The sequence below is a fragment of the Nerophis ophidion genome, linkage group LG06, assembly GCF_033978795.1.
Source record: "Nerophis ophidion isolate RoL-2023_Sa linkage group LG06, RoL_Noph_v1.0, whole genome shotgun sequence".
Classification (NCBI taxonomy): domain Eukaryota; kingdom Metazoa; phylum Chordata; class Actinopteri; order Syngnathiformes; family Syngnathidae; genus Nerophis; species Nerophis ophidion.
Genome location: NC_084616.1, coordinates 18,203,052 through 18,219,890, shown reverse-complemented (window position 1 = coordinate 18,219,890; position 16,839 = coordinate 18,203,052). Strand labels below are relative to the sequence as shown.

The following is a 16,839-nucleotide window of genomic DNA, read 5'->3' as shown; positions in this document are numbered from 1 at the left end:
AACGTACATGTTTATTATACACTTGTGGTAATAATGTACATGTTTATTATACACGTGTGTCAATGATGTACATGTTTATTATACACTTGTGGCAATAATGTACATGTTTATTATACACTTGTGGCAATAATGTACATGTTTATTATAAATGTGTGGCAATAATGTACATGTTTATTATAAACATGTGTCAATAATGTACATGTTTATTATACACCAGTGTCAATAATGGACATGTTTATTATAAACATGTGGCAATAATGGACATGTTTATTATACACTTGTGGCAATAATGTACATGTTTATTATAAACATGTGTCAATAATCGGCATGTTTATTATACACTTGTGTCAACAATGTACATGTTTATTATACACTTGTGTCAATGATGTACATGTTTATTATACACTTGTGTCAATAATGTACATGTTTATTATACATTCGTGTCCACAATGCACATTTATCATACACTTGTGTCAATAATGTACATATTTATTATAAACGTGTGTCTATAATGTAAATGTTTATTATACACTTGTGGCAATAATGTACATGTTTATTATAAACATGTGTCAATAATCGGCATGCTTATTATACACTTGTGTCAGCAATGTACATGTTTATTATACACTTGTGTCAATGATGTACATGTTTATTATACATGTGTGTCAATAATGTACATGTTTATTATAAACCTGTGTCAATAATGGACATGTTTATTATACATTTGTGTCCACAATGCACGTTTATCATACACTTGTGTCAATAATGTACATTTTTATTATAAATGTGTGTCAATAATCTACGTGTTTATTATGGAATTGTGTCAATAATGTACAAGTTTATTATGGAGTTTTGTTAATAATATACATGTTTATTAAGAGTTATGTCAATAATATACATGTGTATTATAAATTTATGTCAGTAATATATATGTTTATTATACACTTGTGTCAATGTGCATGTTTATTGTAGAGTATGTCAGTAATCTACATGTTTATTATAGCGTTATGTCATTAATCTACATGTTTATTATACACTTGTGTTAATAATGTAGATGTTTATTATAAACGTGTGTCAATAATGTACATGTTTATTATACACGTTTGTCAGTAATGTATATGTTTATTATAAACGTGTGTCAATAATGTACATGTTTATTATGCACTCGTGTCAATAATCTACATGTTTATTATACACTTGTGTCACTAATGTACATGTTTATTAAACACTTGTGTCAATATACATGTTTTTTTATAAACATGTGTCAATAATGTACATGTTTATTATACACTCGTGTCAATAATGTACATGTCTATTATAAACGTGTGTCAATAATGTACATGTTTATTATACACTTGTGTCAATAATCTGCATGTTTATTATACATGTGTCAATAATGTACATATTTATTATAAACGTGTGTCTATAATGTACAATATTGTACACTCGTCAATAATGTACATGTTTATTATAAACATGTGTCAATAATGTACATGTTTATTATACACTTGTGTCAATAATCTGCATGTTTATTATACATTTGTGTCAACAATGCATGTTTATCATACACTTGTGTAAATATTGTACATATTTATTATAAGCGTGTGCCTATAATATACATGTTTATTATACGCATGTGTCAATAATGTACATGTTTATTATATACGTGTGTCAATAATGAACATGTTTATTATACACGTGTGTCGATAATATACGTGTTTATTAGAAGCATGTGTCATTAATGTACATGTTTATTATACACATGTGTCAATAATGTATGTGTTTATTATAGACATGTGTCAATAATGTACATGTTTATTATAAGCATGTGTCAATAATGTATGTGTTTATTATACACTTGTGTCAATAATGTACATTTTTATTATAAACGTGTGTCAATAATGTATGTGTTTATTATACACTTGTGTCAATAATGTACATGTTTATTTTACAATTGTGTCAATAATGTGCATTTTTATTGCAGAGTATGTCAATAATCTACATGTTTATTATGGAGTTATGTCATTAATCTACATGTTTATTATACACGTGTGTCAATCTACATGTTTATTATACACATATGTTAATAACCTACATGTTTATTATAGAGTTGTGTCAATAATGTGCATGTTTATTGTAGAAGTATGTCAATAATTTACATGTTTATTATCAAGTTGTGTCAATAATGTGCATGTAGTGCCGTGTGTGTGTGTGTGTGTGTGTGTGTGTGTGTGTGTGTGTGTGTGTGTGTGTGTGTGTGTGTGTGTGTGTGTGTGTGTGTGTGTGTGTAAAGATTGCATGCTGAATATTCATGAGAGGCCATCTTTGCTGGCACGGACTTGAACGTCGAGAACAACAACGCCTTTGTTTACAAACCAACAACCTCCATCTTTCACACGAATCGTCTTGCATGTTTCACTTAGTCACTTGCATTCATGTTTCACTTAGTCTTGCATGTTTCACTTAGTCACTTGCAGTCATGTTTCACTTAGTCTTGCATGTTTCACTTAGTCACTTGCATTCATGTTTCACTTAGTCTTGCATGTTTCACTTAGTCACTTGCATTCATGTTTCACTTAGTCTTGCATGTTTCACTTAGTCACTTGCATTCATGTTTCACTTAGTCTCTTACATGTTTCACTTAATCACTTGCATTACTCTTTCACTCAGTCACTTGCATTCATTTTCACTTAGTTACCTGCATGTTTCACTTAGTCACTTGCATTTACGTTTCACTTAGTCACTTGCATTCATGTCACACTTAGTCACTTGCATGTTTTACTCAGTCACTTGCATTCATGTTTCACTTAGTCACCTGCATGTTTCACTTAGTCACTTGCATTCATGTCACACTTAGTCACTTGCATGTTTCACTCAGTCACTTGCATTCATGTTTCACTTAGTCACCTGCATGTTTCACTTAGTCACTTGCATTCATGTCACACTTAGTCACTTGCATTCATGTCACACTTAATCACTTGCATGTTTCACTCAGTCACTTGCATTCATGTTTCACTTAGTCACCTGCATGTTTCACCAAGTCGCTTGCATTCATGTTTCACTAAGTCACTTGTGTTCATGTTTCACTAAGTTACTTGCCTTCATGTTTCACGTAATCACTTGCATTCATGTTTCACTTAGTCATTTGCATTCAAGTTTCACTTTATCACTGGCATTCATGTTTCACTTAGTCACTTGCATGTTTCGCTTGGTCACTTGCATTCATGTTTCACTTAGTCACATGCATGTTTCACTTAGTCACTTGCATCTTTTACTTAGTCACCTGTATGTTTCACTTATTCACTTTTATCCATGTTTAACTTAGTCACTTGCATTCATGTCACACTTAGTCACTTGCAGTCATGTTTCACTTAGTCACTTGCCTTCCTGTTTCACTTAGTCACTTGCATTAATGTCTCACTTAGTCACTTGCCTTCATGTTTCACTTAGTCACTTGCATGTTTCACTCGATCACTTGCATTCATGTTTCACTCGATCACTTGCATTCATGTTTCACTTAGTCACTTGCATTTATGTTTCACTTTATCACTTACATTCATGTTTCACTTAGTCATTTGCATTTATGTTTCACTTAGTCACCTCTATGTTTCACTTATTCACTTGCATTCATGTTTCACTTATTCACTTCATTCATGTTGCTCTTAGTCATTTGTATTCATGTTTTACTTCATCACTTGCATTCATGTTTCACTCAGTCACTTACATGTTTCACTCAGGTACTGGTCTTCATGTTTCACTTAGTCACTTGCATGTTTCACTTATTCACTTGCATTTGTTCCACTTTGTCACTCGCATTCATTTCACTTTGTCACTTGCATTCACTTATTCACTTAGTCACCTTGCATGTTTCTCTTATTCACTTGCATCCATGTTTCACTTAATCATCTTACATGTTTCACCTAGTCACTTGCATTTATGTTTCACTTTGTCACTTTCATTTGTGTTTCACATTGTCACTTGCATTCATGTTTCACTTTGTCATCTTGCATTTTTCACTTAGTCACATGCAGTCATGTTTCACTTAGTCACTTGCATGTTTCACTTTGTCACTTGCATTTATGTTTCACTTTGTCACTTGCAATCATGTTTCACTTTGTCACTTGCATGTTTCCCTTAGTAACTTGCATTCATGTTTCACTCAGTCACTTGCATTTATGTTTCACTTTGTCACTTTCATTTATTTTTCACATTGTCACTTGCATTCATGTTTCACTTAGTCACCTGCATGTTTCACTTAGTCCCTTGCATTCATGTTTCACTCAGTCACTTACATGTTTCACTTAGTCACTTGCATGTTTCACTCAGTCACTTGCATTCATGTTTCCCGTGTCAATGGTTGTCCTGAGAGGAGCGCCGACACACTCGGTCATGCAGCACTGCCGCAGCCCCGCCTGTCTGAGCCGGCCAATCAAACGCTTCCTTTTGAAGCTGGAGGAGTGCGCCAGTGTTGCCTAGCAATCACATTGGGCACGTTTCTGGGAGGTCCTGTGCGGACGACCACGAGCAGAAAGGAAGCCAGGATGGGACTGAGCCTGCAAGAGCTGCTGGAGCCCTCCAGTTTCTGAGGACTTTGTAGAAACTTGGACCACGGAGGATCTTTTTAGAACCTGGACCGTGGAGGACTTTGTACAACCTGGACCACGGGGGACTTTGTAGAACCTGGACCACGGAGGACCTTGTGACTGACCTTCTTCCTGTGGGACCTTATTGGTCCACCCAAGTCCTTAAAGGTTCCAGTTTGTGGTTCCTGGACCAGCTTCCAGGACCCTGTTGTTTTAAAAGTGAGACTGAGGATGTGGAAGCTGAAGGCCTTGTGTCTGGACTACTGGCATGTGGTGTGTGTGCAGGCCCACAGCAGCTCCTACACAAGGTAGGTGAGAAGATGACAAGAAGTGTCTTTTTTTTTTTTAAGTCAGCCTGACTTGAAGGTTTACTGGACTACATTTTCACTGCTCTGTTGACCTTTGACCTCCTGCATGACGAGGTCCACGCTGACCGCCTTCCTCTCCTCAGTCTTCAGTACCTCGCTCAGCAGGAGTCACAATTATTCCAGATTCAAACAAATGTTGTTCAGTTTCACACCAAACTGTCAAATCAGCTTTAAAAGGATCATATTGTGCAATATGCAAATATATATATATATATATATATATATATATATATATATATATATATATATATATATATATATATATATATATATATATTTTTTTTTTTATTTTTTTAATTTAGCATTATGAATATCATGATCATATATGTGTTATTCTTTTTAATAGCTTGTTTTCTATGTAATTATTATATATGTATTATTATTATCATTATTATTATTATTATTATTATTATTTTAATAGTTTATTTTCTATATACCATTATTTATTATCATTACTAATATCATGATCATATATGTATTATTATTATTTTAATAGCTTGTTTTCTATACACCATTATTTATTATCAGCATTATTATTATCATAATCATATATGGATTATTATTATTATTTTTATTTTTTTTAATCATTATTATAGCTTGTTTTCTATATACCATTATTTATGATCATTAATGTCATGATCCTACACAGTATATATTATTGTTATGATGATGATGATGATGATTATTATTATTATCGTAATAGTTTATTTTATACATACAATTATTTATTATCATTAATATCATGATCATGTATGTATTATTATTATCATTTTAATAGTTTATTTTCTATATACCATTATTTATTATCATTATTAATATCATGATCATATATGGATTATCATTATTCTTAATAGCTTGTTTTCTATATACCATTATTTATTTTTATTATTATTGATGTCATGATCATATACGTATTATTATTATTATTTTAATAGTTTATTTTCTGTATACCGTTGTTTATTATCATTACTAATATCGTGATCACATATGTATTATTATTATTTTAATAGCTTGTATTCTCTATACCATTATTTATTATCAGCATTATTAATATCATGATCATATATAAATTATTATTATTATTATAGCTTTTTTTCTATACACCATTATGTATTATCATTAATATCATGATCCTACACAGTATTTATTATTATTATTATTATTTTAATAGTGTATTTTCTACATACCATTATTTATTATCATTAATATCATGATCATGTATGCATTATTATTATCATTTTAATAGTTATTTTTTTATTCAGCATTATGTATTATCATTAATATCATGATCCTACACAGTATCTATTATTATTATTCTTATTGTAATAGTGTATTTTCTACATACCATTATTTATTATCATTAATATCATGATCATATATGGATTATTATTTTAATAGCTTGTTTTCTATATACCATTATTTATCAGTATTATTAAAATCATGATCATATATGTATTATTATTATTATTATTACTTTTATAGCTTCTTTTCTATCTACCATCAATTCTAATTATTATTAATATCATGATCATATATGGATTATTATAATTATTTTAATAGTTTATTTCTATTTATTATCATGATTAAATTAGTATATATTCACAGATGGACGGATGCCTTCAGTGAGGATGACAAGCAGACAATTTAGTGTTAATTTTTAATAACATGTTTGAAACATGTTTCAAATACTATTCAATAAGACAATGTTTGTGTAACATGTTTATGTCAACACTGTTTGTGTAACATTTTAATCTCAAAATTGTTTGTGTAACCACCATAAAATTATGTGGCAGGTCACATTAAAATGATGTGGCGGGCCACATTAAAATGATGTAGCCCACTACATAAAAATGATGTATTAGGTCACGTTAAAATTATGTATTAGGTCACATTAAAATTATGTGGCCCACCACATTAAAATGACGTGGCGGGCCACGTTAAAATGATGTAGCCCACTACATAAAAATGATGTGACTGGTCATATTAAAATGATGTGGTGGACCACATACTGTAAATTACATGGCGGGCCACGACGTTAAAATAATATGAGGTGGAGGGCCACAAGTTTAAACCCCGTGGTCTATATAAAGTAGGCCTGGATCATCTTTTGCCTCATTCCTGTGAGAATCCTGCGTGTGACCATAGCATTAAGGAGCGGGACTATCCAGGACTGGCTGCATATAAGATAATACTGCATCATCTCTTTCTATCTCGGACTTATCAGGTCAAAAACCCCATGCTTTACGCATTCTTGACGCCTGCTTCAAGTGAGGGATCAGGAAAAAAAACACTAATAATTTTATATATATATATATATATATATATATATATATATATATATATATATATATATATATATATATATATATATATATATATATATGTATATATATATATATATATATATGTATATATGTATATATATATATATATATATATGTATATATATATATATATATATATGTATATATATATATATATGTATATATATATATATATATATGTATATGTATGTATATATATATATATATATATATGTATATGTATGTATATATATATATATATATGTATACTTGTATGTATATATATGTGGATGTATATAATATGTATGTATGTCTATGTATGTATACATATGTGTATATATATATGTATGTATACCTATATATATGTATTTATATATGTGTGTGTGTATGTATCTATATATATTTATGTATATATACATATATGTATGTATATATGTGTATATATATGTGTATATATGTCTTGATTGGATGATCCAGAGAATAGTGCTCGATACCGTGGTAGAGCGCAATATGTAGGTGTGGGAAAAATCACAAGACTACTTCGTCTCTACAGAACTGTTTCATGAGGGGTTCCCTCAATCATCAGGAGATTTTAATGTGTATATATGTATTTATATATTTATATGTATATATATATGTATTTATATATGTATACATATATGTGTATATATGGATACATATATGTATACATATATGTATATATATGTATGTATATATGTGTATATACATACATACATACATATACATATATTATTTGTATATATTTATAGATATACACTACATAGGTATATATTTATAGTCAGTATATTATATATATTTTATACGCATATATGTGTGTATGTAATATGTTTAAATATGTATATGTTTTTTAGATGTTAAACACATTCAGTATATATGCAAATACATATATTATTATATGTTATATATGTGTATGTACTTTATGTATATATATGCACGTATTTATATATGTATATACATGCAAAGACATTTATGTATATATAGTATATATGTGTATATATATATGTATGTATATACGTGTGTGTGTATAGACTGTATCCTTATTTACATATGTAAATGTGTGCGTGTGCGCGCGTGCGTGTGTGTGTGTGTGTGTGTGTGTGTGTGTGTGTGTGTGTGTGTGTGTGTGTGTGTGTGTGTGTGTGTGTGTGTGTGTGTGTGTGTGTGTGTGTGTGTGTGTGTGTGTGTGTGCGTCTGCATAAATGACAGCCCATCCCCCGGCTGCTGTGTTGAGCCCATACAGATGTCCCCATGTGGTCATGTGACAATGAGGTCATGTGACCATGTGATTGAGCGCTGTAACGAGGCGGAGCTCAGATGTTCTTGTTGCCAAACAATCAAGAAGCAGCTGCTGAAAGGGGAAAGCAGCTGAGCCAAATGTTGCCAAGTCACAAAAACATTGAGTGGAATATGTTGGTTCCTTTTGGAAAAGACATGCATCTTTATTATGCTAACATCTTTACACTTGTGCCAATACCATCTTTAATATGCTAACTGACATCTTCACACTTGTGCCATTACCATCTTTAATATGCTAACTAACATCTTCAAACATGTTTCAATACCATCTTTAATATGCTAACTTACATCTTCACACTTGTGTCAATACCATCTTTATTATGCTAACATCTTCACACTTGTGTCAATACCATCTTTAATATGCTAACTAACATCTTCACATTTGTTTCAATACCATTTTTAATTTGCTAACTAACATCTTCACACTTGTGTCAATACCCTCTTTAATATGCTAACTAACATCTTCACACTTGTATCAATACCATCTTTAATATGCTAACTAACATCTCCACACTTGTATCAATACCATCTTTAATATGCTAACTAACATCTTCTCAGTTGTGTTGTTATCATCTTTAATATGCTAACTAACATCTTCACACTTGTATCAATACCATATTTAATTTGCTAACTAACATCTTCACACTTGTGTCAATACCATCTTTAATTTGCTAACTAACATCATCACATTTGTTTCAATACCATCTTTAATTTGCTAACTAACATCTTCAAACTTGTGTCAATACCATCTTTAATATGCTAACTAACATCTTCACATTTGTTTCAATACTATCTTTAATTTGCTAACTAAAATCTTCACACTTGTGTCAATACCATCTTTAATATGCTAACTATCATCTTCACATTTGTTTCAATACCATTTTTAATTTGCTAACTAACATCTTCACACTTGTATCAATACCATCTTTAATTTGCTAACATACATCTTCACATTTGTGTCAATACCATCTTTATTATGCTAACTTACATCTTCACACTTGTGTCAATACCATCTTTATTATGCTAACATATTCACACTTGTGTCAATACCATCTTTGATATGCTAACTAACATCTTCACACTTGTGTCAATACCATCTTTATTATGCTAACATCTTCACACTTGTATAAATACCATATTTAATTTGCTAACTAACATCTTCACACTTGTGCCAATACCATCTTTAATATGCTAACTTACATCTTCACACTTGTGTCAATACTATCTTTACTATGCTAACTAACATCTTCACACTTGTCTCAATACCATCTTTAATATGCTAATTACATCTTCCCATTTGTTTCAATACCATCTTTAATTTGCTAACTAAAATCTTCACACTTGTGTCCATACCATCTTCAATATGCTAACTTACATCTTCACACTTGCATCAATACCATATTTAATTTGCTAATTTACATCTTCACACTTGTGCCAATACCATTTTTATTATGCTAATTAACATTTTCATACTTGTTTCAATACCATGTTTATTATGCTAACATTTTCACACTTGTGCCAATACCATCTTCAATATGTTAACTTACATCTTCACACTTGTGCCAATACCATCTTTATTATGCTAACTAACATTTTCACACTTGTTTCAATACCATCTTTATTATGCTAACATCTTCACACTTGTGCCAATACCATCTTCAATATGCTAACTTACATCTTCACATTTGTTTCGATACCATCTTTATCATGCTAACATCTTCACACTTGTGCTAATACCATCTTTACTATGCTAACTAACATCTTCACATTTGTTTCAATACCATCTTTAATATGCTAACTTACATCTTCACACTTGTGCCAATACCATCTTTAATATGCTAACTAACATTTTCACACTCGTTTCAATACCATCTTTATTATGCTAACATCTTCACACTTGTGCCAATACCATCTTCAATATGCTAACATTCATCTTCACATTTGTTTCAATACCATCTTTATCATGCTAACATCTTCACACTTGTGCTAATACCATCTTTAATATGCTAACTAACATCTTCACACTTGTATCAATACCATGTTTAATTTGCTAACATCTTCACACTTGTGTCAATACCATCTTTATTATGCTAACATCTTCACACTTGTGTTAATACCATCTTTACTATGCTAAATAACATCTTCACATTTGTTTCAATACCATCTTTAATATGCTAACTTACATCTTCACACTTGTGCCAATACCAGAGGTGGGTAGAGTAGCCAGAAATTGTACTCAAGTAAGAGTACTGTTACTTTAGAGATGTATTACTCAAGTGAAAGTAGGGAGTAGTCACCTAAATATTTACTTGAGTAAAAGTAAAAAGTATGTTGAGAAGACAGGAACTGTGCGATCAGTCTTCAGGCTTTTGACGGGAAGTACGGTTGAAATAAAAAGTGTCTTTTTTCCTTTACACTTTTGATTGATTGATTGAAACTTGTATTAGTATATTGTACAGTACAGTACATATTCCACACAATTGACCACTAAATGGTAACACTCGAAAGAGTTTTTCAACTTGTTTAAGTCGGATTCGACGTGTGACGGTCACGTGACCGCCTGGTTTTGTTTGATTGGTCCAACGTCACCAGTGACAGCATTTGATTGGTGAAACGCAGGCATGCGTATATTCTACTTAGAATGCGTGTCTGACATAAACAAAACAAACAAAGCGTGCATTAACAGATCGATTAAAAAAAAGTAGCGAGTAGCGAGCTGATTGTAGATAAATGGAGCGGAGTAAAAGTAGCGTTTCTTCTCTATAAATATACTCAAGTAAAAGTAAAAGTATGTTGCATAAAAACTACTCTTAGAAGTACAATTGATCCCAAAAATTACTCAAGTAGATGTAACTGAGTAAATGTAGCGCGTTATTATCCACCTCTGGCCAATACCATCTTTAATTTGCTAACTAACATCTTCACACTTGTATCAATACCATGTTTAATTTGCTAACATCTTCACACTTGTGTTAATACCATCTTTATTGTGCTAACATCTTCACACTTGTGTCAATACCATCTTAATTATGCTAACATCTTTACACTTGTGCTAATACCATCTTTACTATGCTAACTAACACCTTCACATTTGTTTCAATACCATCTTTAATATGCTAACTAACATTTTCACACTTGTATCACTACCATCTTTAATATGCTAACTAACATGTTCACACTTGTTTCAATACCATCTTTATTATGCTAACATCTTCTCACTTGTGTTGTTACCATCTTTAATATGCTAACTAACATTTTCACACTTGTATCACTACCATCTTTAATATGCTAACTAACATGTTCACACTTGTTTCAATACCATCTTTATTATGCTAACATCTTCTCACTTGTGTTGTTACCATCTTTATTATGCTAACATCTTCACACTTGTACCAATACCATCTTGAATATGCTAACTTATATCTTTACATTTGTTTCAATGCCATCTTTAATTTGCTAACTTACATCTTCACACTTGTGTCAATACCATCTTTAAAATGCTAACTAACATCTTCATCCATCCATCCATCCATCATCTTCCGCTTATCCGAGGTCGGGTCGCGGGGGCAACAGCTTAAGCAGGGAAACCCAGACTTCCCTCTCCCCAGCCAATTCGTCTAGCTCTTCCCGGGGGATCCCGAGGCGTTCCCAGGCCAGCCGGGAGACATAGTCTTCCCAACGTGTCCTGGGTCTTCCCCGTGGCCTCCTACCGGTTGGACGTGCCCTAAACACCTCCCTAGGGAGGCGTTCGGGTGGCATCCTGACCAGATGCCCGAACCACCTCATCTGGCTCCTCTCGATGTGAAGGAACAGCGGCTTTACTTTGAGTTCCTCCCGGATGGCAGAGCTTCTCATACTATCTCTAAGGGAGAGCCCCGCCACACGGCGGAGGAAACTCATTTCGGCCGCTTGTACCCATGATCTTATCCTTTCGGTCATGACCCAAAGCTCATGACCATAGGTGAGGATGGGAACGTAGATCGACCGGTAAATTGAGAGCTTTGCCTTCCGGCTCAGCTCCTTCTTCACCACAACGGATCGGTACAACGTCCGCATTACTGAAGACGCCGCACCGATCCGCCTGTCGATCTCACGATCCACTCTTCCCCCACTCGTGAACAAGACTCCTAGGTACTTGAACTCCTCCACTTGGGGCAGGGTCTCCTCCCCAACCCGGAGATGGCATTCCACCCTTTTCCGGGCGAGAACCATGGACTCGGACTTGGAGGTGCTGATTCTCATTCCGGTCGCTTCACACTCGGCTGCGAACCGATCCAGCGAGAGCTGAAGATCCCGGTCAGATGAAGCCATCAGGACCACAACATCTTCACACTTGTTTCAATACCATCTTTATTATGCTAACATCTTCTCACTTGTCTCAATACCATCTTTATTATGCTAACGTCTTCAAGATACTCTACCTTCAGACGTGTTGTAGTCGTGCAGGTTCAAGCCAACAGTGCAATGTTTACTATCTTCCTGCCTTCTTGTTGGTGCTGGCCAACGAGATGATTTGCCTTCCAAAATGCCCGCCAGTGTATCTTGACCTTCTGAAGTGAAAGAGGAAGTGTTGAGACTTTTAGCTATTGTATTTTCTCATGTCCAGCGCTCTTATTTTGGTTCCTCTTCCTCTTTATGGTCACATTGAGAGCCAATCAAAAGCTGGATTCTCCCGGCCTCTTGTCCATTGTTCCTGTTTCTCAACCATAGGGCCGGGCCCAAAACTCTTTTGTGGTCCTCAGCTGTGGTGCTCAATAAGGAACTTAAAGGCCTACTGAAACCCACTACTACCGACCACGCAGTCTGATAGTTTATATATCAATGATGAAATATTAACATTGCAACACATGCTAATACGGCCGGTTTATAAACCCTGTTTCCATATGAGTTGGGAAATTGTGTTAGATGTAAATATAAACGGAATACAACGATTTGCAAAACATTTTCAACCCATATTCATTTGAATATGCTACAAAGACAACATATTTGATGTTCAAACTGATAAACATTTCTTTTGCAAATAATCATTAATCATTAATCATTAGAATTTGATGCCAGCAACACGTGACAAAGAATTTGGGAAAGGTGGCAATAAATACTGATAAAGTTGAGGAATGCTCATCAAACACTTATATGGAACATCCCACAGGTGTGCAGGCTAATTGGGAACAGGTGGGTGCCATGATTGGGTATAAAAGCAGCTTCCATGAAATACTAAGTAATTCACAAACAACAATGGGGTGAGGGTCACCACTTTGTAAGCAAATTGTTGAACAGTTTTAGAACAACATTTCTCAACGAGCTATTGCAAGGAATTTAGGGGTTTTACCATCTACGGTCCATAAAAGAATCAAAAAGTTCAGAGAATCTGGAGAAACCACTGCACGTAAGCGATGACATCACAGACTTTTGATCCCTCAGGCGGTACTGCATCAAAAACCGACATCGGTGTGTAAAGGATATCACCACAACGGCTCAGGAACACTTCAGAAAACCACTGTCATTAACTACAGTTGATTGCTACATCGCCATGAAATTCTAAGTTAATTATTATTTGCAAAAAAAACCACAAAAAAGTTTATGAGTTTGAACATCAAATATCTTTTCTTTATAGTGCATTCAACTGAATGTGGGTTGAAAAGGATTTGCAAATCATTGTAGTCCGTTTATATTTTATATTTTTATCTAACACAATTTCCCAACTCATATGGAAACAGGGTTTCTAGTTTACTAAATTGCAATTTTAAATTTCCCGTGAAGTATCCTGTTTAAAACGTCGCGGAATGATGACGCGTGCGCTTGACATCACCGGTTGTAGCGGACACGTTCTTCCAGCCCAATCTAAGCTATATGTAGTCGGCTTGAATCGCATTATTACACAGATGTCCGAACATCTGTGTTGCTGAATCTTTTGAAATTTGTTCAATTAATAATGGAGACGTCAAAGAAGAAAGATGTTGGTGGAAAGCGGTGTATTGCGGTCGGCTGTAGCAAAACAAACACAGCCGGTGTTTCTTTGTCTACATTCCCTAAAGATGACGGTGAAGCTTTACTATGGAAGAGAGCGGTCAAGCGAACATGGTTCTCTACCACATGTCAACCGGCAGGTTTCGGTGAGAAAATTATGGTAATAAGTTGGCTCTTACCGTAGACATGAGCGGAGCTCGCGTCGTTCCTCCTGCAGCTGTCATAAAGGGCAGCTGTGACTCTCTTGGCTCCTCCGTGGCTACCCTCAGAGACACTGGCGGTCACCACACCCCTCCGACTTTCAGGTATGACTATATAATCTCACTAAAACACTAATAACACAATAAGTAGATAAGGGATTTTCCAGAATGATCCTAGTAAATGTGTCTAATAACATCTGAATCGCTCCCACTGCCCTCGTCTTTTTTTTTTCTTCTAGTCCTTCACTCTCACTATCCTCATCCACGAATCTTTCATCCTAGCTCAAATTATCTTTCATCTGTCCTTCATGCCGACAGCCATCAGACTGCATAATGCATATGTTCCTTCTTGACGGCACTTAAATGTAGAATATATGTAGAAAATGTTTATTTCATTAATATATATTATATATATAATATCCATCCATCCATCCATCTTCTTCCGCTTATCCGAGGTCGGGTCGCGGGGGCCACAGCCTAAGCAGGGAAACCCAGCCTTCCCCTCTCCCCAGCCACTTCGTCTAGCTCTTCCCGGGGGATCCCGAGGCGATCCCGGGAGACATAGCCTTCCCAACGTGTCCTGGGTCTTCCTCGTGGCCTCCTACCGGTTGGACGTGCCCTAAACACCTCCCTAGGGAGGCGTTCGGGTGGCATCCTGACCAGATGCTCGAACCACCTTATCTGGCTCCTCTCGATGTGGAGGAGCAGCGGCTTTACTTTGAGTTCCTCCCGGATGACAGAGCTTCTCACCCTATCTCTAAGGGAGAGCCCAGCCACACGGCTGAGGAAACTAATTTCGGCCGCTTGTACCCGTGATCTTATCTTTCCGGTCATGACCCAAAGCTCATGACCATAAGTGAGGATTGGAACGCAGATCGACCGGTAAATTGAGAGCTTTGCCTTCCGGCTCAGCTCCTTCTTCACCACAACGGATCGGTACAACGTCCGCATTACTGAACACGGCGCACCGATCCGCCTGTCGATCTCACGATTCACTCTTCCCCCACTCGTGAACAAGACTCCTAGGTACTTGAACTCCTCCACTTGGGGCAGGGTCTCCTCCCCAACCCGGAGATGGCATCCCACCCTTTTCCGGGCGAGAACCATGGACTCGGCTTGGAGGTGCTGATTCTCATTCCGGTCGCTTCACACTCGGCTGCGAACCGATCCAGTGAGAGCTGAAGATCCCGGCCAGATGAAGCCAACAGGACCACATCATCTGCAAAAAGCAGAGACCTAATCCTGCGGTCACCAATCCGGATCCCCTCAAAGCCTTGACTGCGCCTAGAAATTCTGTCCATAAAACTTATGAACAGAATCGGTGACAAAGGACAGCCTTGGCGGAGTCCAACCCTCACTGGAAATGTGTTCGATTTACTGCCGGCAATGCGGACCAAGCTCTGACACTGATCATACAGGGAGCGGACCGCCACAATAATACAGTCCGATAACCCAAAGTCTCTGAGCACTCCCCACAGGACTTCCCAAGGGACACGGTCAAATGCCTTCTCCAAGTCCATAAAGCACATGTAGACTGGTTGGGCAAACTCCCATGCACCCTCAAGAACCCTGCCGAGAGTATAGAGCTGGTCCACAGTTCCACGACCAGGACGAAAACCACACTGTTCCTCCTGAATCCGAGATTCGACTATCCGGCGTAGCCTCCTCTCCATTACACCTAAATAAACCTTACCGGGAAGGTATATATAATATACGTTATATATTATTTATTATTATCATTGTTTATTGTGAGCGAACTGTGGTGCTGAATTTCCCCCAAAGATCAATAAAGTACTTTCTATTCTATTCTATTTTATTCTAAATTAATGGGGAAAGTGTTGCTTTCTCGGCCCGAAGCGCTCTAGCTGCTGGTGGCCATGATTGTAAACAATGTAAGGATGATTATAAACAATGTAAGGATGTGAGGAGCTGTACAACCAGTGACGTCACGCGCACATTGTCTGCTACTTCCGGAACAGGCAAGGCTTTGTTATTAGCGACCAAAAGTTGCAAACTTTAACGTCGATGTTCTCTACTAAATCCTCTCAGCAAAAGTATGGCAAAATCGCGAAATGATCAAGTATGACACATAGAATGGACC

General features: G+C 35.4%; 1 protein-coding gene across 8 annotated transcripts in view; it reads left to right on the top strand.

Annotated features, from left to right (window-relative positions):
- The window catches only part of iqsec1b (IQ motif and Sec7 domain ArfGEF 1b), a 216,124-nt gene that overhangs the window by 89,714 nt on the left and 109,571 nt on the right, over nt 1-16,839 (top strand). Inside the window, exon 1 of one of the 8 annotated variants that reach the window (XM_061902906.1) lies at nt 4,597-4,891. The exons of the other annotated variants lie outside the window; for them this stretch is intronic. Coding sequence (XP_061758890.1) covers nt 4,815-4,891 — 77 coding nt within the window. The 5' untranslated portion in view covers nt 4,597-4,814. Of the gene's footprint in view, nt 1-4,596; nt 4,892-16,839 lie in introns of those variants that run through there. 8 annotated transcript variants of the gene reach the window in all.